Source organism: Lygodium microphyllum, chromosome 18 (assembly GCF_053477565.2).
Source record: "Lygodium microphyllum isolate KBCC chromosome 18, Lygodium_microphyllum_v1.1.10, whole genome shotgun sequence".
Classification (NCBI taxonomy): Eukaryota; Viridiplantae; Streptophyta; class Polypodiopsida; order Schizaeales; family Lygodiaceae; genus Lygodium; species Lygodium microphyllum.
Genome location: NC_141152.1, coordinates 10,400,681 through 10,422,723, shown reverse-complemented (window position 1 = coordinate 10,422,723; position 22,043 = coordinate 10,400,681). Strand labels below are relative to the sequence as shown.

Here is a 22,043-nt window from a genome sequence, read left to right as displayed (position 1 = left end):
GTAAATTATGTGATGCATCGAAAACAAAATCTCTAAAATTTTCAAGTGTGAGAGGGGTACCTTGTCTTCTTGCTTTTGATCTATCTCTCATATCAGTCATATGGGTCAAGGTTATCATGGATGCTTACCCATGACTTGCACATCGTAGGATTTAACAAAGGACCGGCTATTGTGTCCTCTTTGGGTTGGGAGTTGTAGATCCTTGCTAGCTGCATATGTTGATGGTTGTGCACCTTCCTCTAGGATGCAAAGACAATCATTGGGATGATATGCTGAGGGGGTAGGAGTATGATGAGATGGATCTTGAGCATAAGGGCTCTGATTCTCTTCCCTCTCCACCTCAGAATCTTTGCATATTCATCTTATGTGATAAGGGCTCAACCCTTGTCTGACTTTCTTCCCTCTCCACCTCAGAATCTTTGCATATTCATCTTCTATGATAAGGTATTTGGATATTGGAGGAATCCCTTTGACTTGAGAAGGTTCTTATGTTTAGGTAGGAGATTGTGGATACCATTCCCTTAGAGCTTCCACGGAAGGGGATATCGACACCGCAATGATAGGGTTTGGGGAAATTGCTTGATGAAGATGGCTGAGACATCTCTTCTTGCTTTCACATGTGCTGGAGGGCTTATGTGTCAGTGCGAGCACTTAGTTGTAACACCATGCAAAGAAATGCTAGGGCACACAAAGAGAGACACAAAAAGTATGATAACTGTGGAACACAATTTGTAGCATGCCAGATACATCATAGATAATGTCAGTGATGAATATGATACATCAAGGGCCTCAAACCTCTGTGTTTCAAGGATTGGGATGGGGTGAGCTGAGAGCGGTGTCGGATATGGCAAGAACCGCCCCTAGAGTTTTTTATCCTTGTGAGTTGTGATGGATCTTGAAACACAGCAGCAGCAGTCCACCAAGGCTAATGATGATGTGGGCTACAGTAGAGGGAGTGAAACGTAGTCCTTTGGATGAAGCCTGATTTTGAGGATAATCCGATCAGCAAAATGCAGATTAGCATGCTGAAAACACAGCTCCACACATGCAGGTGCAGCAGGTTGAGCAGCATTATGGTCGTGATGGTGACCAACAGGTTGGCAACTATCACGAGGAAGTGAAAATTTGATGTTTTGCTTAGCATTTGATGGAGTTGTTACTCAAATGTGCAAATGCGGCTTGCACATGTGATGTGCAAGTTAATTATTGCATCATGTTAGGCCAAGGACCCCGAGATATCATTTGGTGCCAAATGCAAAAGTTGTTACAAGTTGTACTTGATAGGTACTAGGTGGTACTTGGTGATAGATTTTGGCCTAGATCATTTTATTAGCCATTAATGTTAGTGGTGACTTTAAGGAATATGCATTAATAAATTAATTAATCCTAGTTTAGGGGCTAATAAGTGCTTAGGAATACTTGGGTGACAAATTAGCAAACACTTTGCTTGGGGAATATGTGGAGCATAATCAAAATAGTCATTAAAGATGACATGGCAGCTTTTAGATGATGATGATTTTTTGGTCAAGAAACTTTTAGATGACATGGTTGCTTCTTTCTTTAAAAAAGATTTGGCAAAAAGTCATTAAAGATGACATGGCGGCTTTTAGATGATGATGATTGTTTGGTCAAGAAACTTTTAGATGACACGGTTGCTTCTTTCTTTAAAAAAGAGTTGGCAAAATTTAATATTGCATAGCAACTTTGTTGAAGTATTAGGTTGCATGTTTCCAAAGCTGAATAAAAGCGGATTGCTGGTGATTGAAGGCAAGGTGGTTGTGAAGTTGATTGTGAAGTTCAACAGAATAGCAAGTACGAATCTTCTCCTTTTGTTTGTGCTATGGCAAGGAGTTGTCAAAATGACTAAGTGACCAGAGAGACAATAGGGTTTGTGAGGGAAAACACAGTGTGTATGGCAAACACTGAGAGAGAAAAGAAACGTAGAAGATGATGAAAGATGAATCATGCTGATGAAGTAAATTTGATACAAGGGTGTTGTAGCACAAAGGAAGCCTTGGAGTGCAAGAAGACTGCCAAAGAAGCCTTTGAGTTTGCAAACGCAGGATGAGGAAGTGTCGCCTGGAGTAGGAAGACTGCCGTCGAAGGGTGAGGAGCCTCTGAATCTACAAACATAGGGACGAAGAGTGGTACCTACAAGCACGGAGATAGCCGATGAAGCCTCCATCTACGAATGCAAGCATGATGAGGTGACACCAACTGTTGGAGTGATGCCAGGTAGTGAGGATGAGCCAGATGCTGAAAACGTAGATGAAGACAGCCTCTGGGAGTGAAACGCCAGCTGTGGAGTGATGCCAGAAGGGTGCGAAACAGCCAGGAACCAAACGCAAGGTGTAACTGCCTCTGATGAAGGTGATGCGTGCTGGGGAGAGACGCTAGATGGTGAGGAACCTCCCTGACAGCCAAATGCAAGAAGGTGGAGCCACCAGAAGGGTGGAGGATGACGCCGGATAGGATGGATGCTGACACCAAGAGTGTGGACTCCAAATGCAAGGTGTAGGAGCACAGAAGATATTGTCGCCAACAATGGAGGATGGACATTGGTTGAAGAGGAGCACATTGCCACCATAAATGTAGCCAACTAGAGATGAAGGTTGGCACTAGGAGAGTGTGAAGATGGTGATAGGAGAGGAGAGAGAGATGATGAAAGAGAGAGAGTGTGAGAGGAATGATGAAGAGAGTGGGAGTGATAGACTGAAGGATTAGCCATAAGGAATGAATGAGTGGCCTATAAATAGGCACAGTTAGTCTAGGGTGGTGCCCCTTTTTGGGGTTGCAAATCCTAAACGCAAAATGTAGAAACACAAAAACGTAAACTGCGGGTGAAGGGTTTCTCAACACCCCCTCTCAGGTCCAAAAAGGGGAACAAGAGGAGTGAGGTGGAGATGCAATGCTACATGCTGAAGAATGCGCATGCAACAGGTGCCACTTGGATAATGCCCCTTGTGGTGAAATTGTTCACTTGCCCAAGCGCCCTAGTACAAAGATGATGAAAACATACAATGCACAGGAGGAATGTCGGACTTTGTGTGGTGTCGAGAACCATAAGGATATGCTCGTACTCGATCTCGGGAGGTGGCTCCATGCTGACCAAGGGACAAAGAAGATCCACCTTGGAAGATGAGAATACCACTTGAAAGGAGACCTTTGAAGATAGTCAGGAGACTCGATGAGCTGTAGAATCCGAAACTCAAACTCGGGAGAGAAGTCACTAGCTCTATGACTCCATATTGGAAGGAATACAAAGGCCTAGTCACCAAGTTGCTGCTGAAGATCCAAGGGCCCGTATCTAGGTAGGTCCTCTAGATCTTGGGTATGAGTAGAGGATAGGACTGCTCAAAGGAGAGCCACTCCTCAATAATGAAAAGTGGTGGTGTGTGAAGAACTTCATGGCACATAGGGTCCCTCTCTGAATGGGAAGGAGTAGAAGTAGAAGCCCCCTCTAAAGCCGAAGAAGAATTGGAAGCCCCCTTTTGAGGGTGAAGTAAGAAAATTCCCCTTTGAATCCGAGTCTAAGAGAGAAAGGGAATCCAACCACTCATGGCTCACGGACTGCGAAGCATCAGATGACGAAGTGTCGTTGGTCATGTCGAAAAAGGTATCTGGGGCTCAAAAGAAAAAGAAGCCGGAAAGCACCCAGAAGTGGCCTCTCAAACCTGAGTGGAAGAGGGTGGAGAAAAAGGAGGCTTAGGATGAGCCAAGGGTGGGGAACAATTGCGGGTTCTTAGGAGAGTGGATTGTGGAGGAGATGTGGGCCGTGGAAGCCACTATACCTAGAAGTAGGTGGGGGAAGCCTCCACACAGTGGGTGGTCTCCAGGAGGGCTTATCGCCTTGTAAGGTCTTAGAGCCTCCGTGTGCTCGAAAGGACTTAGTGCGTGTTGGTTGCGGCTTATTGCCTTGAGTATAATACTTTGATAGCCGATGCAGAATGATCTTTGTGGCCCAGAAAGAAGAGGTGGTACAAGGAGTGCTTGGGGGAAGACGCATATACTCCGGAGGGGTGGGGAGCAAAGGTCGATGTTGACAATCTTCGGTGGGATGACCGTTCGTGCTGCAGCAGTGGCACCCACTGGAAGGGCAATATGTTAGTGGAGACGCCATGATATTGGTGTGGCAAACTGGAGAAGGGAGGGTGGGAGGGAGAAAATGGATATCTCCCAATGCGCAGTGGAAATGATAGAGAAATCAAATGTTGATGCCAAACCCGCCATTGGTCTTTGTCTTCTTTGATGAGGAGGATCTTTGTGGCTCTTTGAGCACCTCTGGCTCTGATACCATGCCAAAATGATTAAGTGACCAGAGAGACAGTAGGGTTTGCGAGGGAAAACAGAGTGTGTGCATAGCAAACACTAAGAGAGAAAAGAAACACAGAAGATGATGAAAGATGAATCATGCTAATGAAGTGAATCTGATACAAGGATGTCGTAGCACAAAGGAAGCCTTGGAGTGCACGAAGATTGCCGAAGAAGCGGAGTCTGCAAGCACAGGATGAGGAGGTATCGCCTAAAGTAGGGAGATTGCCATCAAAGGATGAGGAGCCTCTGAATCTACAAACGCAAGGATGAAGAGTGGTACCTACGAGCAAGGAGATAGTTGGGCTGAAGCCTCCGTCTGCAAACACAAGCTTGATGAGGTGACGCCAGTTGTTGGAGTGGCACCAGGTGGTGATTAATGAGCCAAATGCTGAAAACGCAAATGAAGACAGCCTTTGGGAGTGAAACGCCAGCTGTGGAGTGATGCCAGAAGGGTGGGAAATAGCCAGGAACCAAATGAAGGTGCAACTGCCTCTGATGAAGGTGATGCTTGCTAGAGAGAGATGCTAGATGGTGAGGAACTTCCCTGGCATCCAAATGCAAGGTGGAGCTGCCAGAAGGGTGGAGGATGATGCCATATAGGGTGGATGTTGATACCAAGAGAGCGTGGACTCCAAACACAAGGTGTAGGAGCTCAGAAGATGCTGTCGCCAACAATGGAGGATGGACGCCAGTTGAAGAGGAGCACATTGCCACCATAAACGCAGCCAATTGGAGATGAAGGCTGGCGCCAGGAGAGTGTGGAGATGGTGGTTGGAGAGGAGAGAGCGAGAGATGATGGAAGAGAGAGAGTGTTAGAAGGCTGACGAAGAGAGTGGGAGTGACGGATTGAAGGACCAGCCATAAGGAATGAATGAGAGAGTGGCCTATAAATAGGCACAAACAGTCTAGGGTGGTGCCCCTTATTGGGGCTGCAAACCCTAAACACAAAACGCAGAAATGCAAAAACGCAAACTGCGGGTGAAGGGTTTCTCAATACGAGTTGTGAAGAGATGCCTTGCTTGCAAGCTGGAGTTTCATGAGATTGGGTGACTAGGAGTGTTCATGGCTGATCATGGTTGAAGTGATTGAGGACGAGCAGTGTCGGTGTTGAAGAGTTGTTTGGATAGGATAGTGAGGCGGCTTTGTGGATTTGAAGTGAAGTGTGCTGGTTCAAGCTTGGGCTCTTGGAGCCATACTTGTAAAGATCTCTATTTAACTGTTGTAATTAAAATTTGAGGTTCTCTTTTGCCTTTTTGGGTTCTGTCATTTTCTGTTGAGTTGTGCAAATTAGGACATAGTGTCTCATAGGTGACAAGCTATAAAATTCACCTTCAAAATAAAAACAAAAGAATAGTACCGAATGCTGTTGAGGTTATGAAAGGGCTTAGGAATATTCTCAAGCTTGATGCCTTGGTCTCTTTGGGATGAAAAATTTGGGTAAGAAACCCAAAAGATGAGAACCATTGCCGTTGCAATCTTGGTAAGAAACCCAAAAGATGAGAACTATTGCCGTTGCAATCTTGGTAAGACATATGGCATTCTATTTTGGCACCCTTAGTATAATGCATTGGTCCCTTTGGGGTGGGAGATTTTGGGACAAAACAAAAGAAAAAAGAAAATGAGGGGGAGAATCTTGCTTTCCCCTCTATTGGTTCCCTAAGAGGGGTGTTAAGCTATAATAAATTAGGCTTCAAATTAACTCTCAAATCATGGTTTTATTTTTATGTCAAGACTTGACTATTGTGCAGTCCCAAAACACAAAACACAAACCCTAAATAAAATCCTATTAATACACTCTATGGCTCTGAAAGGGGTGTGGTTTCTCCATCCGTGATCTTCATCATCCAAGTGCCCTTATTCTCCAACCTGCATTGCCATTCCTTAACCTTGAGCCCAACTGTGTGCAGCCCACGATTGCACCTCTCCGCAACCTCATCAAGAGGTAAGTGCTGCTTTTGTTGCCTTCATGATTGTTGTTGATGCTGTTGTCTGAACCTGCTAGGCATCCACGACAGACCCTGTGCTTCACAATACCTCAGATTGTTGCGTTTTGGCTGTCTAAACTGAAAATGCAGCTGCTGTTGCTGTCAAATGTAGGACAGCACCCTTTTTCCTCTCCAGACAGCTGCATATCACCCATGTAGAGGCTACACTAGTGCTGCTGTCAAGCACAAATTTTGTGGGTTGCCATGCTGCCATCTACCTCCAGACATCTGGATTTTGCTGCTGTGCACTGGTCAGAATCCTAAAACTCAAAGGTACTGAGGCTTTTTGGCACGTGAGCTTGGTTGGTTGCTCCATTGGGGATCTGTACAAGTATAAAACAATCTTCCTATTGTTCATGATGTCATTACTGACTTTGTCAGCCCCCCTTTAGCTCACTCCTTGAGAGGCAGTGGCCTATCAGGGTTTCTCTTCCCCCTTTGCATTGAGCCTCTGCCTCAGTGCCGACTACGTTGCAGATAGTGGAGCACTGCATGATTCATTCATTCATTTAGTTTATTGTTTTTCTTTTCACAGAGGTAAGACACATACACCCCCAAACACCCACAACAGTTGGTGCCCGCTCTCTGAGCTAATATTTGGAGGGGCCACTTTTTCTTATTATTCGTTCCACTCTTTGACTATTCTTTGTTTGTTGTGTTGATTTGTACATTGTCAGCCCTTGGCTTCTCACTCATGATGCTATGACATCAGATTCTTAGAGGTGATTTCCTCACACATTTGTTTTATCGAAAAAAGGATGCACCAGTGCCCACTGCCCGCACATATTTATGTGTGTGTATCACATGGTGTTTTTGCTCCAACTCTACATTTCTTGACCATTGTTCCCATTTTGTGAAGATTACCATTTGTGTTCCTTGTTTCATTGCTACTCTATGCATAGAAAAAAATCTATAACTTTGTCTGTCATGACTTGTTAGGGCTTTGAGTAACTTTTGCAAACAATCAATTAAGTGTGCCACTGATTTTGTGTGTAAACCCTAAGCTGTATGCATCAGGGTGAAGGGGTGAGAGAGTAAGTGTGCGATGTGCATAAGTGAACAATGTGGAAGACATCAGTGAAAGCTAGAAATCTTCTACCAAGTCAGAAGTTTGGGATAAGAATTTCATGGTTGTAAAGAGCATTTTAAGTTGTTTCATTTGACAAGAAACACAGCCATATTCCAACATGCTGATGGGGTATGATGGTGCAGTATGGGATGCGATGGTGTGGAATTGCTGACCTGGCAAAGTTGGGAAGCAAATTTTCGGTTTTTAAACTAGTAGCAAAACCTGCATTTACTGAAGTAACTTTTTGGTAAAAGAAAAGTTAATGATTTTCCTGACACAGAAAAAGCTGATGTTTTTGTTGCTGCTGGCCATTTTTGACATGATTGGCAGGAGAGGGCACAAATCCTGCAGTTTTAAGCTGGCTTATGGCTGTTTGCTGCCATCTTCTGAATAGGGAGATCTTGACTAGTAGAAATCATGCTACCCTTTTGGGCATTTGTTGCATGTTCAAGGGCTGTCGTCTCTGCATTGGAGATTGCAGGTTTACTGATAGCATGGTTTTGAGATGTTGTCTTTGATCCTAGTCTAGTTCCTGGTGAGTGCAGAGATTGGTAGCAAGAGAGAGGACATAGAGAAGAAGGATTCAGAAAAGACTTTGCTGCAGATTTTGGGTGGAAAATGGTAGTCTAGGCTCTCTAAATCTCATGGAAGAGTGAATGGCCACTTCTAGTCGAGATCAAGAATGATTGTTGCCAGGCTTGTCGACCTAAGTTTTCAGATTTGGGACAGCTTAGCTGTTATCTATTGTATCAAAGCTCTTACAGGTAAATTAGAGAACTACCATAACGGGTGCTAGAGATTGGGCCAATCTGGTGTTGATGCCTTTGAGCAGGAGCATTCTAGCTCCCTTGTGTTCTTTCTGCTTTTTGATTTCTGTTATGCTGAACTGAGCCCATGAATTGCAGCTTTCACATGATAGTTGCAGTTTCAGGGTTGAATGATGAGCTTGGGGTCGGGTGGGATTCATACCTTTTTTATGGAAATATCTTTGATGGGCATCATCTTTCCTTCCTTCGTGGTGTTTATCTTAACAGATCACTACATGAAATTGGTCTCACATATGCCTTTTGGAGTCATTATACCCTGTTGGTGTGCATACAGATTGTAAGATAACAGTGCATAAATTTGAATCCACATAAATGTTATGATTCTTGTAACCTTTTACCTAGTAGGTAACATATATAAGGCATGCTTGGACACGACTACGTATATGTAGACCATTTGTGGATTTTTAATATGCAGACCATTCAGTTTAATTGTGAACTCGGTTTGGGCTGTTGTGCATTGCTAATTCAGATCTAGTAAGCTTTGTTGATTGTGTTCATTATATTTTTAACCTCAGCCAGAATCAAGCAAGAGGATGGGCGACTATGTTGGAACTTGTCTAAAAATACTAGACATGACACAACTCAAGCTATCTGCTTTGAATCGTATGAAGGTATACTTTTCAATGGTTACAGTGGTGTAAAATTTTGATTTGTGTAAAATTTGTTGGGAATGCCAGATTTTTGTGCTCTTGCATAACTGAAGGGTTTGTCTTGGTTCCTTATGTGCAGATACTGACAATCATCTCAACCGTTGATGACCTGAACTACCCTGAGAAGACTGACATTTATTACATAGTCAATGCTCCTTACATTTTTTCAGCATGTTGGAAGGTATATGACCTGAACTAAGAGAAGATTGATATTCATTAAATAGTTAATACTCCTTGGAAGATACATGAATGAAAATGGTTTTCTCAAAGACATGTGGGAGATGTTCATCCATTGTAGTAGCACATGCTAGTTGTCATTGAGCTGCATGCAATCTTGTAATGCAAATGGCTCTCTCAAACACGGTACAGAAAGACTTTACTTTTGCAGTAAGGTAGCTCTCATTTATTTGTACTATGCATATTATTTCTTGATTCTGCCATAGTCAAGCACAAAATGCTACTTGATTCTGGCAGCTTCACTTTGTAGTAGTCCCAAGGACTGGTGTAAAAATTGATGGAGGCTATACTTGAAGCATATGCAAGGGTGTGAAAGAAAAAGCAAGAGATGATAGAGTGTACAGTAGATCCTGGTCCTACACAATGCAAGCAAGAACACAGCTGCATCCTTGAAGCAATGCTTTTATACATGACCAATTTAGAATACAACTTGAATCCTAAAACCTTTTGAATGTTGTGCCAACACAATTGAAATAATTTATAGCATGAGCTGTTGACCTTGGCACATTGAGAGAGAGAGAGAGAGAGAGAGAGAGAGAGAGAGAGAGGTCTCTTCGGAGACATCTGATAAAATTGGAACGATACAGAGAAGATTAGCATGGCCCCTGCGCAAGGATGACACGCACAAATCGAGAAATGGTCCACAGAGAGAGAGAGAGATTTGTACTCTTTAGTTATCTGATGTTCTGTAAAGCAAGTTTATGCACGATGGCCTAGAGCCATCCTGCATCTTGTACTTTTTTCCATGATTAATACAATTACCTAGTATGAAAAAAAGGGGGCGAGTGAGAGCATCATTATAGGTCTACTACCTTCAGGTAGCCATGAGTGTTTGGAGTCTTTCACAATGCAAACTAGAATAGAGTTACATCATTGAAGCATGCTTTTATACATTACCCATTTAGAATACAATTTGAATGTTGTGCTAACACAATCGGTATAATTTAGAGTATGAGGTGTTGACCTTGGCACATTGAGTGCGTGCGTGCACACACAGAGTGAGAAGAGAGTTTTTGGTGGGCTGCCTCTTACTTCGGTAGTCAAAATGCCGCATCTCCAATGGCTCCTATTTTTTCTACCTCACCATTGTAGAATCTTCTCGCCATTGTTTTCTTTTGTGTGCTTTGGGACGGAAAATATGGTCCTTGTTGCCTAAATTTTTCTTGGGATGTGGTTGGCACGCCACTACTCTTCTTCGATTGGGTCTTTGCAAATACCCTTCTTCAGCACAACCACATATGAGGATTCTGTTTCCATTCCTTGGTTTTTGGGACTGTTGTCACAATTAGACAACCTAGAATGCTTTTGTTTTTGATTCCACGTTGGGATGCAAACTCACCTTGCCAAGTTGAAAGGTCTCCTATATTGACTGTTGGACCTTATTCAACACATTGAACTCCTTTCGAGGGCGGACTTGGTCCCATGGCATATGACAATCTTTGCTGCTTTTTTGTTGTGACTTTTGTGCTCATTTAGTTATCTGACTAAAAGAGAGTTTATGTACGATGGCGTAGAGCCATCTTGCATCTTGTATTTTTGTAATCTTATACTACTTTTTTATATTTTATAAAATTATATTACAAAAAGAAGAAGAAGAGAGAAGTCTTTTGGCTTGACTTGTGATTGTTAGGATTTTCATGGTTTTTTAATGGCTGGCGCCTAATGTAAATATTTTCATTCAATTTAAGCGCGCATGCGCACACACACACACACACAGAGATGAGGACATAAAATTTTATTACTTTGCTTGAGATTTGATTAAAAGTTAATTAAATGTGCTAATGTGACTTACACATGTGAGGTGCAAGTCAATTATTTCACAGTGTGGGACGTAGGATTCCGAGATATCAGTTGTGGTGCCAAAGGTAAAAGTTGTAATAAGTTATGCTTGACAAGTACTAGGTGGTACTTGGTGTCAAATTTTGGCCTAGACCAATTTATTGGCCACTAATATCGGTGTTGACATTAGAGACTAGGCATTAATCAATTAATTAATACCGATCTAAGAGCTAATAATTGCTTAGGGATACTTGGAAGACAAATTGGTCTAGTCAATTTAATATTTGATTGGTGAAATTAAGATTTTGAGCATTAGAATAATTATTAAATTAATATTTAAAAATAATATTTTAAAAAGTAATTTAATAAGCTGGATAATGTTGCAAAATGAGATTAGAAGGTTGCTACCTTGCAAAACTTGCACGTGCAAGTGGAAAAAATGCTTTTAGGGGCTGATGGAAGTCTATTCTAGCCATGTGATTTGTATCCACTAGGGATTAGTCCTGTAGTATGTGATAGCAGTTTGGAGCCCTCCAGGAGAAGGTGATAGTGGCCCAAGGTCCTTTTGGTATAGGTGACAGCATATAGAAGGGGGCAACAGTCTTTCTGGTGGTCCTAAGTTGTAGGTGACTGCTTCCATGGCTGTTTGAGTAGGGTAGTGGTAGCTTTTCAGCGTTTCTTGTGATGAAACTTTGAAATTTCTCTCTACAACGTTCACTATCATCCCCTAGCCATCTCTCAAGTTATCTCAACATTTTTCAACAGTTTGAGCCATTAGAGGAAGAGTACTATAAACCCTAATTTACAGTAGAAATGAGGGCTTTGATAGTTGCCTTGGGATGTGTGCTTAGAATTGAGGACCTAGGATTTGAATTCGAGCAGTTGAAATTGAGGAATTTCAGGGAGATTTAAGAGGCCAGCAAGCCAATATTATATTTGGGGCTGAATTTGTCTTTCAAGGAGCAAGGTGAAAACCAATCCCCAAGCAAACCAAGGGGCAAATTGGTTTGGAGGCTTGTTGGTAGTTTTAAGAGCAAGAGGCACTTGGATAGCAGAGGAGGTTAAAGGATCTCAGTTGTACTTCATCCGTTTGCAATAAAAGTTAAAGAAAAACCGCAAGGGGAACCTGCCTTGGGGCCAACAAGCAGTTCAATATCTATGATTGTATGGTAAAGTGTGGATGTTAATTTTGTGAATTTATTAATTGTTGTAATTAAGTGCTTAATTAGGTTATTTACCACCCTATTTGAGAAGAAAGGTTGGTTTCATGGTTTAGTTGCTAGGATACCATCAATTTCCTTGAATTAGAGGGCCCAAGGTACCTGATTGAAGGTTAGAAGCTTTGCTTTAGTGCTAAAATTGTATTTAGTTGATGGGGATTGCACACGGGGATGTATGACACAACTCCTTACCATATGCAACAACCAATGCGTGGTGTGCAAGGCTCTATGTATTCAGGTATGGTTGGCGATATGCATAACTCTATATATAATAATATTGGCATGATGTTGGGGCACAAAGTGGCAAGTTTGGCAATGATATATGCATCGCACTATGTTTAGGACTTGTGGTATTAATGGTGGTCATGCGAATTTTCCATATAGTGTTGGTCATGAGGAAAAATGTTGCTAGTAATGCATGCAATGTATGAGAAAATGTATGTGGTGCTCCTATCATGTCAAGTACACATGAGAGACCAGTCAACTGGATGCAGTGCTGTATATTAGTTAAGCTGGAATTACAATGATGTGAAAGTATAAAGCATTGTAATGCTTAATGGGAAGAAAGGCCTACATCCTAGTGGAGGTTTTGAGGCAAGTAAAGTTAGACGTAAAGTTTTCATATGCTTGTTGGTAAAGATTTAATATTGTTTTACCAATAGATTATGAGGGATATGAGCCTCTTGTGCCAGTCCCTCACCCCACGATATTGAGCCAAGTGCGTCATGTGTTGATGTAGCCACTCTCACCTGTGAAACAAAGTCCCTAAAGCCCTTCGGCTTCCTTGTAATGCTCTCATTGCTCTCTTGGTTCCTTGCAATATAATCTCGGTCCTCAAGAGGAGCCCTTGTTTTTTAGCCCCGGATCACTTGGTGTTTACTTGTGTCGTGTTGTGTTACGGTTTCGCGTACTTGTGGGTTTGCTAAGTGGTGGGTAATACTCCATGAGGGGGGTTCCATGGGGCGGGTCACCCTTGCCTCAAGATGGATCCATGGCGGGTTTATCATACTTAGTATCGGAGCAAACTCCTCGGCAAGTGCGCGCGAGCCCTCGGGAGGGTGAGCTTGGTCTAAGGAAAATGGCCCTTGTGCGAAAGTCTAAAGTTGCCATGCTCAAAGAAGAAATCGTGAATGTATGCCAAAAAGAGGCAGCTCCTAGTTGATTACATAACATTATCTGAAAGAAGGGAAATATGGCAAACCAAGGTGGATCTGCTCAAAGGCACTGAAAAGCCCCTTGGTACTATGTTGTTGGAATTGGACCGGTGCATCGAGCAAGTCCATAGTGACCTTGCATGGAATCGAGCTAACCTGAAAGATTCAAATGCAAAAATAGAGGAATGATGCAACCAACTCATTGAAGTGGGAGACTGGGATACCTTGGACTATGAAAGCGCCCTCAAGCAAGGGATTGCAAGGAACTATAGTGTAGAGATTGTGGCCGGCGCCATGCTGAGTTCAGTGACTAAGAAGATAAACTTGCCACGTCCATCTCAAAAAGAGGTGATTACGTTGACCTTGACTTCCCATCAACATAGTGTGCTATCCCTCGTCGCACTCAGCCGGGTTCGAGCTCGAGTGACGACTTCTTTAGTGACTACATTGGCGACTCTATGGAGTCAAGTGACGATGAAGAGGGGCCAAGAGCCCCAACATTTTTGAAGAAGGCCACAAGGGCCATGGTTAAGCTACATTGGGTTGAGGCCCAAGCTCAATAGAATAAACTGGTTTGCATGCTGCACGGAGTTGGGTACGAGCTTGCATGAAGGGACCCCCCTTATGGCACAAAGTTGGGTTGAAACTCTTGTGACCACATCTATGGCGATGCCACCCTCTCGCCCCAACTTTCAAGCGAAGGCCGAGGACATGGTTACGAGGTCTATGTTAAAACAACTCTTACTCATGACGTGGAGGGGGAATGAGTCTCCTTGAGCCGGGAGGGTAAACAAACGCCCTACCCCGAAGCGGTCACCTTAGAAGACTCCTTGAGCCTGGAGAATAAATGAATGGCCAACTTTCATGCTGAGGCTCGAGAAGACTCCTTGAGCTGGGAAGATAAACGAACAGCCACCTTTCATGATGCTTGCACCCGAGAAGACTCCTTGCGTCGGGATAATAAAGAAACGGGCAACCCCCATGCCAATGAAGGATATCAGGCATGCTCCTTGTGCCAGGAGGATAAACAAACGGCCACCCACCTTGAGCCCCCAATGCATATCAGAAGGATGAAGAACTCCTTGAGCCAGGAGCCTAAAGAAATGGCCAACCCTCATGCTCCAAGACTTCAGAGTTACGCAACGGAAGACTCGTGGAGCCACAAGACTAAAGAAACAACCACCTCCCATGCAAATGATGGACATCAAGCAATCTCCTTGTGTTAGGAGAAAAAGCAACAACCCTTGTAGTAGAAAGGACAGAAGAAGCCACGTTGAGCTCCAAGACGACGAAAAAGATGAAGGCCCAAGTACAAAGTGGGTGAAACTTGAGAACACAACTTCCTGTCTTGAGGGAAAGGATGAGACTCCCATGTCGACTCCCAAGCCTCAATTCGAGTCCATGATTAGGAGAAAGCAGGTGACATTTGCTTAGCAAGTGACCATCCACTCCTATGACTGCGATGAGGAGATAACCCTTGTGCTATATTGACTGATTTAGAGGGGATCGAGCCCTCACATAGCAAAGCAGAGGCAATTGTTGGGGTGCCTCTCGTGTGGACCGATCACGGTGATTGGATCTTCGTGAATGGATTTCAAATGGCTGAGTTACATGTTGGCGTAGAGTCCATACTCACCATGAAGGTGAATTTCAAGGAGGTCCCTTTGCTTGAAAGGCCTACTTGTGTGTTCAAGCCCATTCCGGCCTCTGGACCATAAGGGTATAATCTTCTTGGCAAGATCAATGTAGTAGGTTGGCTATATGATCAAACCAAGTTGGTTCCAAGGAGGCTTTACCCTCTAGGTCACTCATGATGGATGTAGCTCATCACTGAGTGAGAAAGATTAAAATGAGCTAGGTGTGAAGACTTAGCTCACGCATGCGCCCCTAAGGCAAATTCAGACATGTCAAGGTCCCAAAGAGATGTGGGAAGGCTTGTGTTGGGGCACAATGCCAGTCCACACTCAACCTCCTATGCCTTCATGTATTATGCGGCCGTTGAGGGCCAAGTCAAAGTGGTCACAACGCAAGTTATGGCTTGTGCCATGCAAGTGAGGTGATTCGATGCTATGCGTTTGATCGATCTCAAAGAATTCTGTGCCCTAATGCTCGATCCAACCTTCAAGGGTCTCAACATACATGTAGGCACAACATGGAAGAATCTACCTAAGGGCTGCTTGGCTAACTTGTGCGTGGTAAGGCTATATTTGGGTGATAGATGCCCAATGGTTTTAACCGCAGGGAAGATGACCCTTGCATTGTAGGTGGGCGATTTGATGCAACAACCCGTCAAGTTGCCATGCTTTGTGTGGGTGCTCTGCGTATCTAGTCTATGCAGGAGAGACTCTGTCATCACCTTTTGGTGTCTAGGTGTGCTTCAATGCGAGGAAGGGTGCTTGACGTGAGAGAAATGTATCTCTTGCGATGTGTAAGGCGACATGCGGCAGCACCGCGTGTTCCTTGGCGTTCTTGTTCCAAGTGCTCCCATCCCTTGAAGGTCCAAGCAAAAGAAGACGGATGGTGCGACGTGCTAGGATTGCGCCTTCCATGCATGGAGACATGTCACCTTTGTAAGACGGCGGTATGGCCTCCCCTTCAGAAGACAACAAGCTCATGCCAACATGAAGATTAGGGCAACTAAGGCCCAATTCTTTTCAAGGGGAGATGCATCCTCAAAGCGCACCTCTTGGATGGTGAGGCATGCGGCTACCCCGCGGTGGTCAAATGATACTTCACGCAGGTGGGGAGATGCGGCCACTTCAATGTGGTCAAATGCTCTATCCTACCTTGATCGCGGATTGACAGGTTTGGCCAAATAGGGCCATCACTTGCAAGGTGCCACTTCTTGGGCCCTTTCCTTCTCAGTGTGGCATGCTTCCCGTTGAGATTCTCACCTTGCCTCAGTCCACTAGCAGCTTTTGTGCACTCGTACTACCAAGACCATGTGTAAGAGCAAGTGCGCACGACTTGTCTTAGTCGGGTTATCCTCCACTCTATGCTTGTAAATATGGTTAGCAGGTGGACGGATTGAAGTGCACAATAAAGTCTTTCTTTCTAGTCAGTATACCCGGGTCACTCCATAGTTGTAAATTGAGTTAGTGGGTGGTACCTTAATTGTAGTCTAAAAAGACCATGTTCCACACTTGTAATTGAGTCAATGGTGGGCATGGTATCTAGCGGGTAGACCTTGGCTAGCTCGATAGCGAGTCGGCAAAGACCCCCGAAGTTTTGAAGTAAAAAAGTCTAGTGGGTAGACAATGACCATCTTGATAGTGAGGCGTGCTACGATCCTCGAATTTTGGAGTCCTCATATAGCCGCCCCTTGGGCTTTGAGTTATGGTTTTTGGGGACTCGACAAGGACGTCGAGTTCTTCAAGAGGAGTGTGGATGAGTGGTATGAGCCTCTTGTGCCAGTCCCTCACCCCACGGTGTTGAGCCGAGTGCATTGCGTGTTGATACCGCCACCCTCACCTTGGAAACCAAGTCCCTCAAGCCCTCCAGCTTCCTTGCAACGCTCTCATTGCTCTCTTACCCCCTTGCAAATTAGGCATTAATTAATTAATTAATGTCGGTCTAAGGGCTGATAACTGCTTAGGGATACTTTGGAAGACAAATTGGCCTAGCGAAGTTAATTTTTGGTTGCTGAGATTAATTTTTGTGTACTAGAATAATTATTAAATTAACTTTAAAGAATAATATTCTAAAAGTTAATTTAATAAGTTTGATAATATTGAAAAATTGGATTAGAAGGTTGCCACTTGGCAAAAGTAGCCTATGCAAGTGGGAAAAACGTTTTTAGGGGGTCGGTGGAAGCCTATTCTAGCCATTGTGAGAGAGGAGGTTGTTAGAGAGCAAGGAGAGGTTGATAATGTGATTTGCAGCCACCAGGGATTACTCCTATAGTATGTCACAGTAGTTTGGAGCCCTCCAAGAGCAAGTGATAGCCTAAGCCTTTTGGTGCACATGACAATGTACAGGAGGGAACAATAGTCTTTTTGGTGGTCCTAAGGTGTAATAGGTGATAGCTTTCATCGTGGTTTGAGCAGACCAACAGTAGCTTTTTAGCATTTCTCACAATGAAACTCTGAAATTTCTCTCTCCACAGCATTCTCTCTCATCCCCTAGCCATCTCTCAAGTTATCTCAACATTTTCGAGCAGTGTAGGAGGGGTAGTAGTTTTTCTGGTGGTCCTAAGCTGTAGATGACATGTTGCTTCTATGTCTGTTTGAGCAGGGCAGCAGACGCTTTTTAGCGTTTCTCGTGATGAACCTTTGAAATTTCTCTCTATAGCATTCTCTCTCATCCCCTAGCCATCTCTCAAATTATCTCAACGTTTTTCAGTAGTTTGAGCCATAAGAGGAGATTTCAATCAATCTCTGCTATAAACCCTAATTTACAGTAGAAATTAGGGTTTTGACAGCCGCCTAGGACTTGAATTCCAACAGCTGAAATCGAAGAAATTTCAAGGACATTCAAGAGGCCAGCCAGCCATTATTAGATTTGGGGCTGAGTTTGTCTTCTAAGGAGTAGGGTGAAGGCCAATCCCCAAGCAAACCAAGGAGCAAATTGGTTTGGAGGCTTGCCAATCAGTTTTGGCAGCAAGAGACACTTGGATTAGCCGAGGAGGTTAGAGGATCTCAATTGTACTTCATCCATTTGCAATAAAAGTTAAAGAAATATCGCAACGGGTGCTAATTTTGAGGCCAACAGGTTGTCCAATATCCAAGATTGTATGGTAAAGTGTGCATTTTAGTTTTGTGAATTTGTTAATTGCTGTAGCACTTAATTAGGTTATTTATCACCCTATCTGAGAAGGAAGGTTGGTTTCAGAGAGAGAGAGAGAGAGAGAGAGAGAGAGAGAGAGAGAGAGAGAGAGAGAGAGAACCCCGTTACAGGCAGATATCGCGCGACAGGATTGTTGTGGAGTGACACAGCAGCAGTGAATCAGGCCCAGGTTCATACTTACACGGCCAGGCGAGCTGTTCAGTACGCAGACAAGGGCAGGGTTCTTTAACCTGTGCAGACAGTTAGTACACAGCAGACAGGAGGCATAAAACAGATAGATTATCGCGCTACTCAGTCAGGGTTTGCACAGCCCTATTTTACTTAGGCAAGTTGTGAGAACAGGCTGGAGCTATGAAGGCATGGCTGCAACTGCAGTCCACGCAGTGCTTTGCAGCAGGGTGGATTCCTTGTGAGTGAATAGAAACAGACTTGCAGGCTGAGGCCTGAACCAGGGCACAAACTCTGCGCAGATTGAGTTGAGCAACACACACACACACAGATGTCTCTAGTAGGCCAAGATGGCCTATGAGACCATAGCCAATACAAGTAGTATCATCATCTCTCATCAGAGAAGAAAAACAAAATTATGTCTAGATCTATGTGATGAATTGAAATGAAAAATGAAAAATAAGGAAAGAGTATAGAGTATCTCCCTCTCAATCTATGGAATCCACCAAAACTTTGCCAGCTATCTCCAACCGAGTCAGCTTGGTAATCTTTGTTTGTAGCGAGCAGTCGCGGCATGAATGTGTTGCATATGAGTATGCCTACGTTGCTGAGCAGGTACCCTAGGGCATTGTGCTCTGCATAACGTTGTAGCTCTGTCTATTATGATGCCACTTGAAGATGTCCCTTGATGGCGCTTGTCAGTAGGAGATATAGTGTCTAAGGTGGTAGTGGTTGGGGGGTTAGCTATACTGAAAAAGTCTGCAAGTACTCTCTCGAGGGGTGGACGTGGCTAGGATTGGCTCTGATCTTACTCCATCTATATTGATAAACTGAAATGAGAAATGAAAAATAAGGAAAGAGTATAGAGTATCTCCATGTCGGTCTATGGAATCCGCCAAAACTTTACTTGCTAGCTATCTCCGATTGAGTCAGCTTGATAATCTTTGTCTGTAGCGAGCAATCATGGCACGAATGTGTCACATATGAGCATGCCTACATTGCCGAGTAGGTACCCAGGGCATCATGCTCTGCATAACGTTGTAGCTCTTGTGATGCCACTTGATAATGTCCCTCGATAGTGCTTGTCAGTAGGAGATATAGTGTCTAAGGTGGCAGTGGCTGGGGGATGAGCTATAATGAAAAAGTCTGTAACTACTCTTTGGAGGGGTGGACGTGGCTGAGATTGGCTCTAATCTCGTAACAATGCTACTCTATCTATATGATAAATTGAAATGAGAAATGAAAAATAAAGAAAGAGTATAGAGTATCTGTTGAGAAACCCTTCATCCGTAGTTTGTGTTTTTGCATTTTGCGTTCAGAGTTTGCAGCCCCAAAAAGGGGCACTACCCTAGACTGATTGTGTCTATTTATAGGTCACTCTCTCATTTATTCCTTACGGCTGATTCATTCAGTCCGGCACCGCTTCTCTCTAGCCTCTCCACTACCCTCACACCCCTTCAGGAGAACATTGCGGTTTGTGGTTCGCGGCTGTCTTCATTATCTTCCTTGTGCTACGATACCCTTATTCCCTTGCATCACATTTACTCCATGATTCAGAACTTCATCATTCCATTCATGAGAGTTTCTTCTCTCTTCTCTTCTCTTCTCCATGTTTGCCGAGTTCACTCCATGTTCCTCCTCGCAAACCCTACTATCTTGCTGGTACATCATCTTTTGACATGTTATCAAAGCTGGACCTGCTGAAACAGTGGCAAAGATTCTCTACTCCAGTGAAGGCAAAGACCGATGTAGGTTCAACATCCACTTCTCTTTTTCTTCTACTACATCAACATGCTAACTGGTGGCTACTCCCTTGTGTGTTTGCTGGTTTCTAGCCTGCGTTCAAGGCTGCTGTTGCTGCTGCCTCCACTCCCTGCTGTTGGCGGCTCAGCTAGACTGCCAGCAGTTGTTCTCTATTGCTGGCGGCTCCTCCCTGCTGCTGGCGGCTATTCTCTGTAACGTGGCTGCTCAGTTTTCTCTCTTCTCCTTGTTGTCGCTGCTGTTTTTCTCTCAACCTGTTGTAGTAGATTTTCTCTCCTCAGCCCGTCGCAGTAGATTTTCTCTCTTGCAGTCTCTGTTTTTTGTCTTTCTCTCTCTTGCATTGTCGTTTGCATCAGATCCAACTTTCCTTGGCTATGTTTGCCCACAAAGATCCTCTTCATCATCAGAGAAGACAAAGACCGGTGGCGGGTTCGGCATTAGCATTTGATTTCTCTATCATTTTTGCTGCACATTAGGAGATATCTCTTTTCTCCCTCCGACCCTCCCTTCTCCAGTTTGCCACACTGGTATCATGGTGTCTCCACTGACAGATTGTCCTACTGGGTGCTACTACTGTGGCACGAACAATCATCCTACTGAAGACTGTCAACATCGATCTTTGCTCCCCACTCCTCCGGAGTATATGCGTCTTTCATTAGGCACTCCTTTTTGGGCCACAAATATCGTTCTGCATCGGCTATCAGAGTATTATGCTCAAGGCAATAAGCTGCACCCGACGTGTACTAAACTTTTGAGCACATGGAGGCTCTAAGACCTTACGAGGTGATAAGCCCTCTTGGAGACCACCCCATTGCGTGGAGGTTTTCTCCACCCACTTCTAGGTACAGTGGCTTTCCTAGCCCACATCTCCTCCATAGTCCACTCCCTTGAGATCCGGCGACTGTTCCCCACCCTTGGCTCATCTTAAGCCTTCTTCTTCCCCATTCTCTTCCACTCAGGTTCGAGAGGCCACTTTTGGGTGCTTTCCGGTTCTCCTTCTTCCGAGCCCCAGATATCTTCTTCAGCAGGACCGATGGCATTTCCTTCGTCATCAAATGCTTCGCAATCCGTGAGCCATGAGTGGTTGGATTCCCTCTCTCTTAGACTAGGATTTAGAGAGGGATTTTCTTACTTCACCCTTAGAGGGGGCTTCCAGTTTTTCTTCAGCTTCAGAGGGGGCTCCTACTTCTCCTCCTTCCGATTCAGAAAGGGACCCTATGTGCCATGAAGTTCTTCACACACCATCACCTTTCACTTACGAGGAGTGACTCTCCTTTGAGCAGTCATTTCCTCTACTTATAACCAGGATCTAGAGGATCTACCTAGATTGGGGCCCTTGGATCTTCAGCGGCAACTTGGTGACTAGGCCTTTGTATTTCTTCCAGCATGGAGTCACGGAGCTAGTGGCTTCTCTCTTGAGGTTGAGTTTCAGGTTCTACAGCTCATGGAGTCTCCTGACTATCTTTAAAGGTCTCCTTTCAAGTGGTATTCTCAGATTACAGGTTGGTTCTTCTTCGTTTGTTGGTCAGCATGGAGCCACCTCCTGAGATCGAGTACGTGCATATCCTTATAGGTTCTCGGCACCCCACAAAGTCTGACATTTCTCCTATGCATTGCATGCTTTCATCATCTTTGTACTAGGGCGCTTGGGCAAGTGAATAATTTTTCCGCGAGAGATACAGTCCAAGCGGCACCTATTGCATGGGCATTCTTCAGCATGTAGTGTTGCATCTCCATCTCGCTTTTCTCTTGTTTCCCTTTTTGGGCTTGATAGGGGGTGTTGAGAAATCCTTTACCCTTCACCCCCAGTTTTCGTTTTTGTGTTTTTGTGTTTTTGCGTTTAGGGTTTGCAGTCCCAAAAAGGGGTGCTACCCTAGATTGACTGTGCCTATTTATAGGCCACTCTCTGATTCATTCCTTACGGCTGATTCATTTAGTCCATCACCTCTTCTCTCTAGCCTCTCCACTACCATTACACCCCTTTGGGAGGACATTGCAGTTTATGGTTCATGGTTGTTTTCATCATCTTCCTTGTGCTATGGCACCCTTATCCCTTGTATCACATTGACTCCATGATTCAGAACTTCATCATTC

At 44.2% G+C, this 22,043-nt stretch overlaps 1 protein-coding gene and 1 non-coding gene across 4 annotated transcripts in view; both read left to right on the top strand.

Moving 5' to 3' along the window:
* The window catches only part of LOC148020576 (Sec14p-like phosphatidylinositol transfer family protein), a 70,917-nt gene that overhangs the window by 4,609 nt on the left and 44,265 nt on the right, over nt 1-22,043 (top strand). For all 3 annotated transcript variants that reach the window (XM_087698356.1, XM_087698355.1, XM_087698354.1), the window contains 2 exons: nt 8,711-8,806; nt 8,925-9,026. In XM_087698356.1, coding sequence (XP_087554482.1) covers nt 8,711-8,806; nt 8,925-9,026 — 198 coding nt within the window. The remainder of the gene's footprint in view (nt 1-8,710; nt 8,807-8,924; nt 9,027-22,043) is intronic.
* Nucleotides 9,631-9,733, top strand: LOC148020577 (U6 spliceosomal RNA). Its single transcript, XR_015694791.1, has one exon. It is a non-coding gene; the product is annotated as a U6 spliceosomal RNA (small nuclear RNA).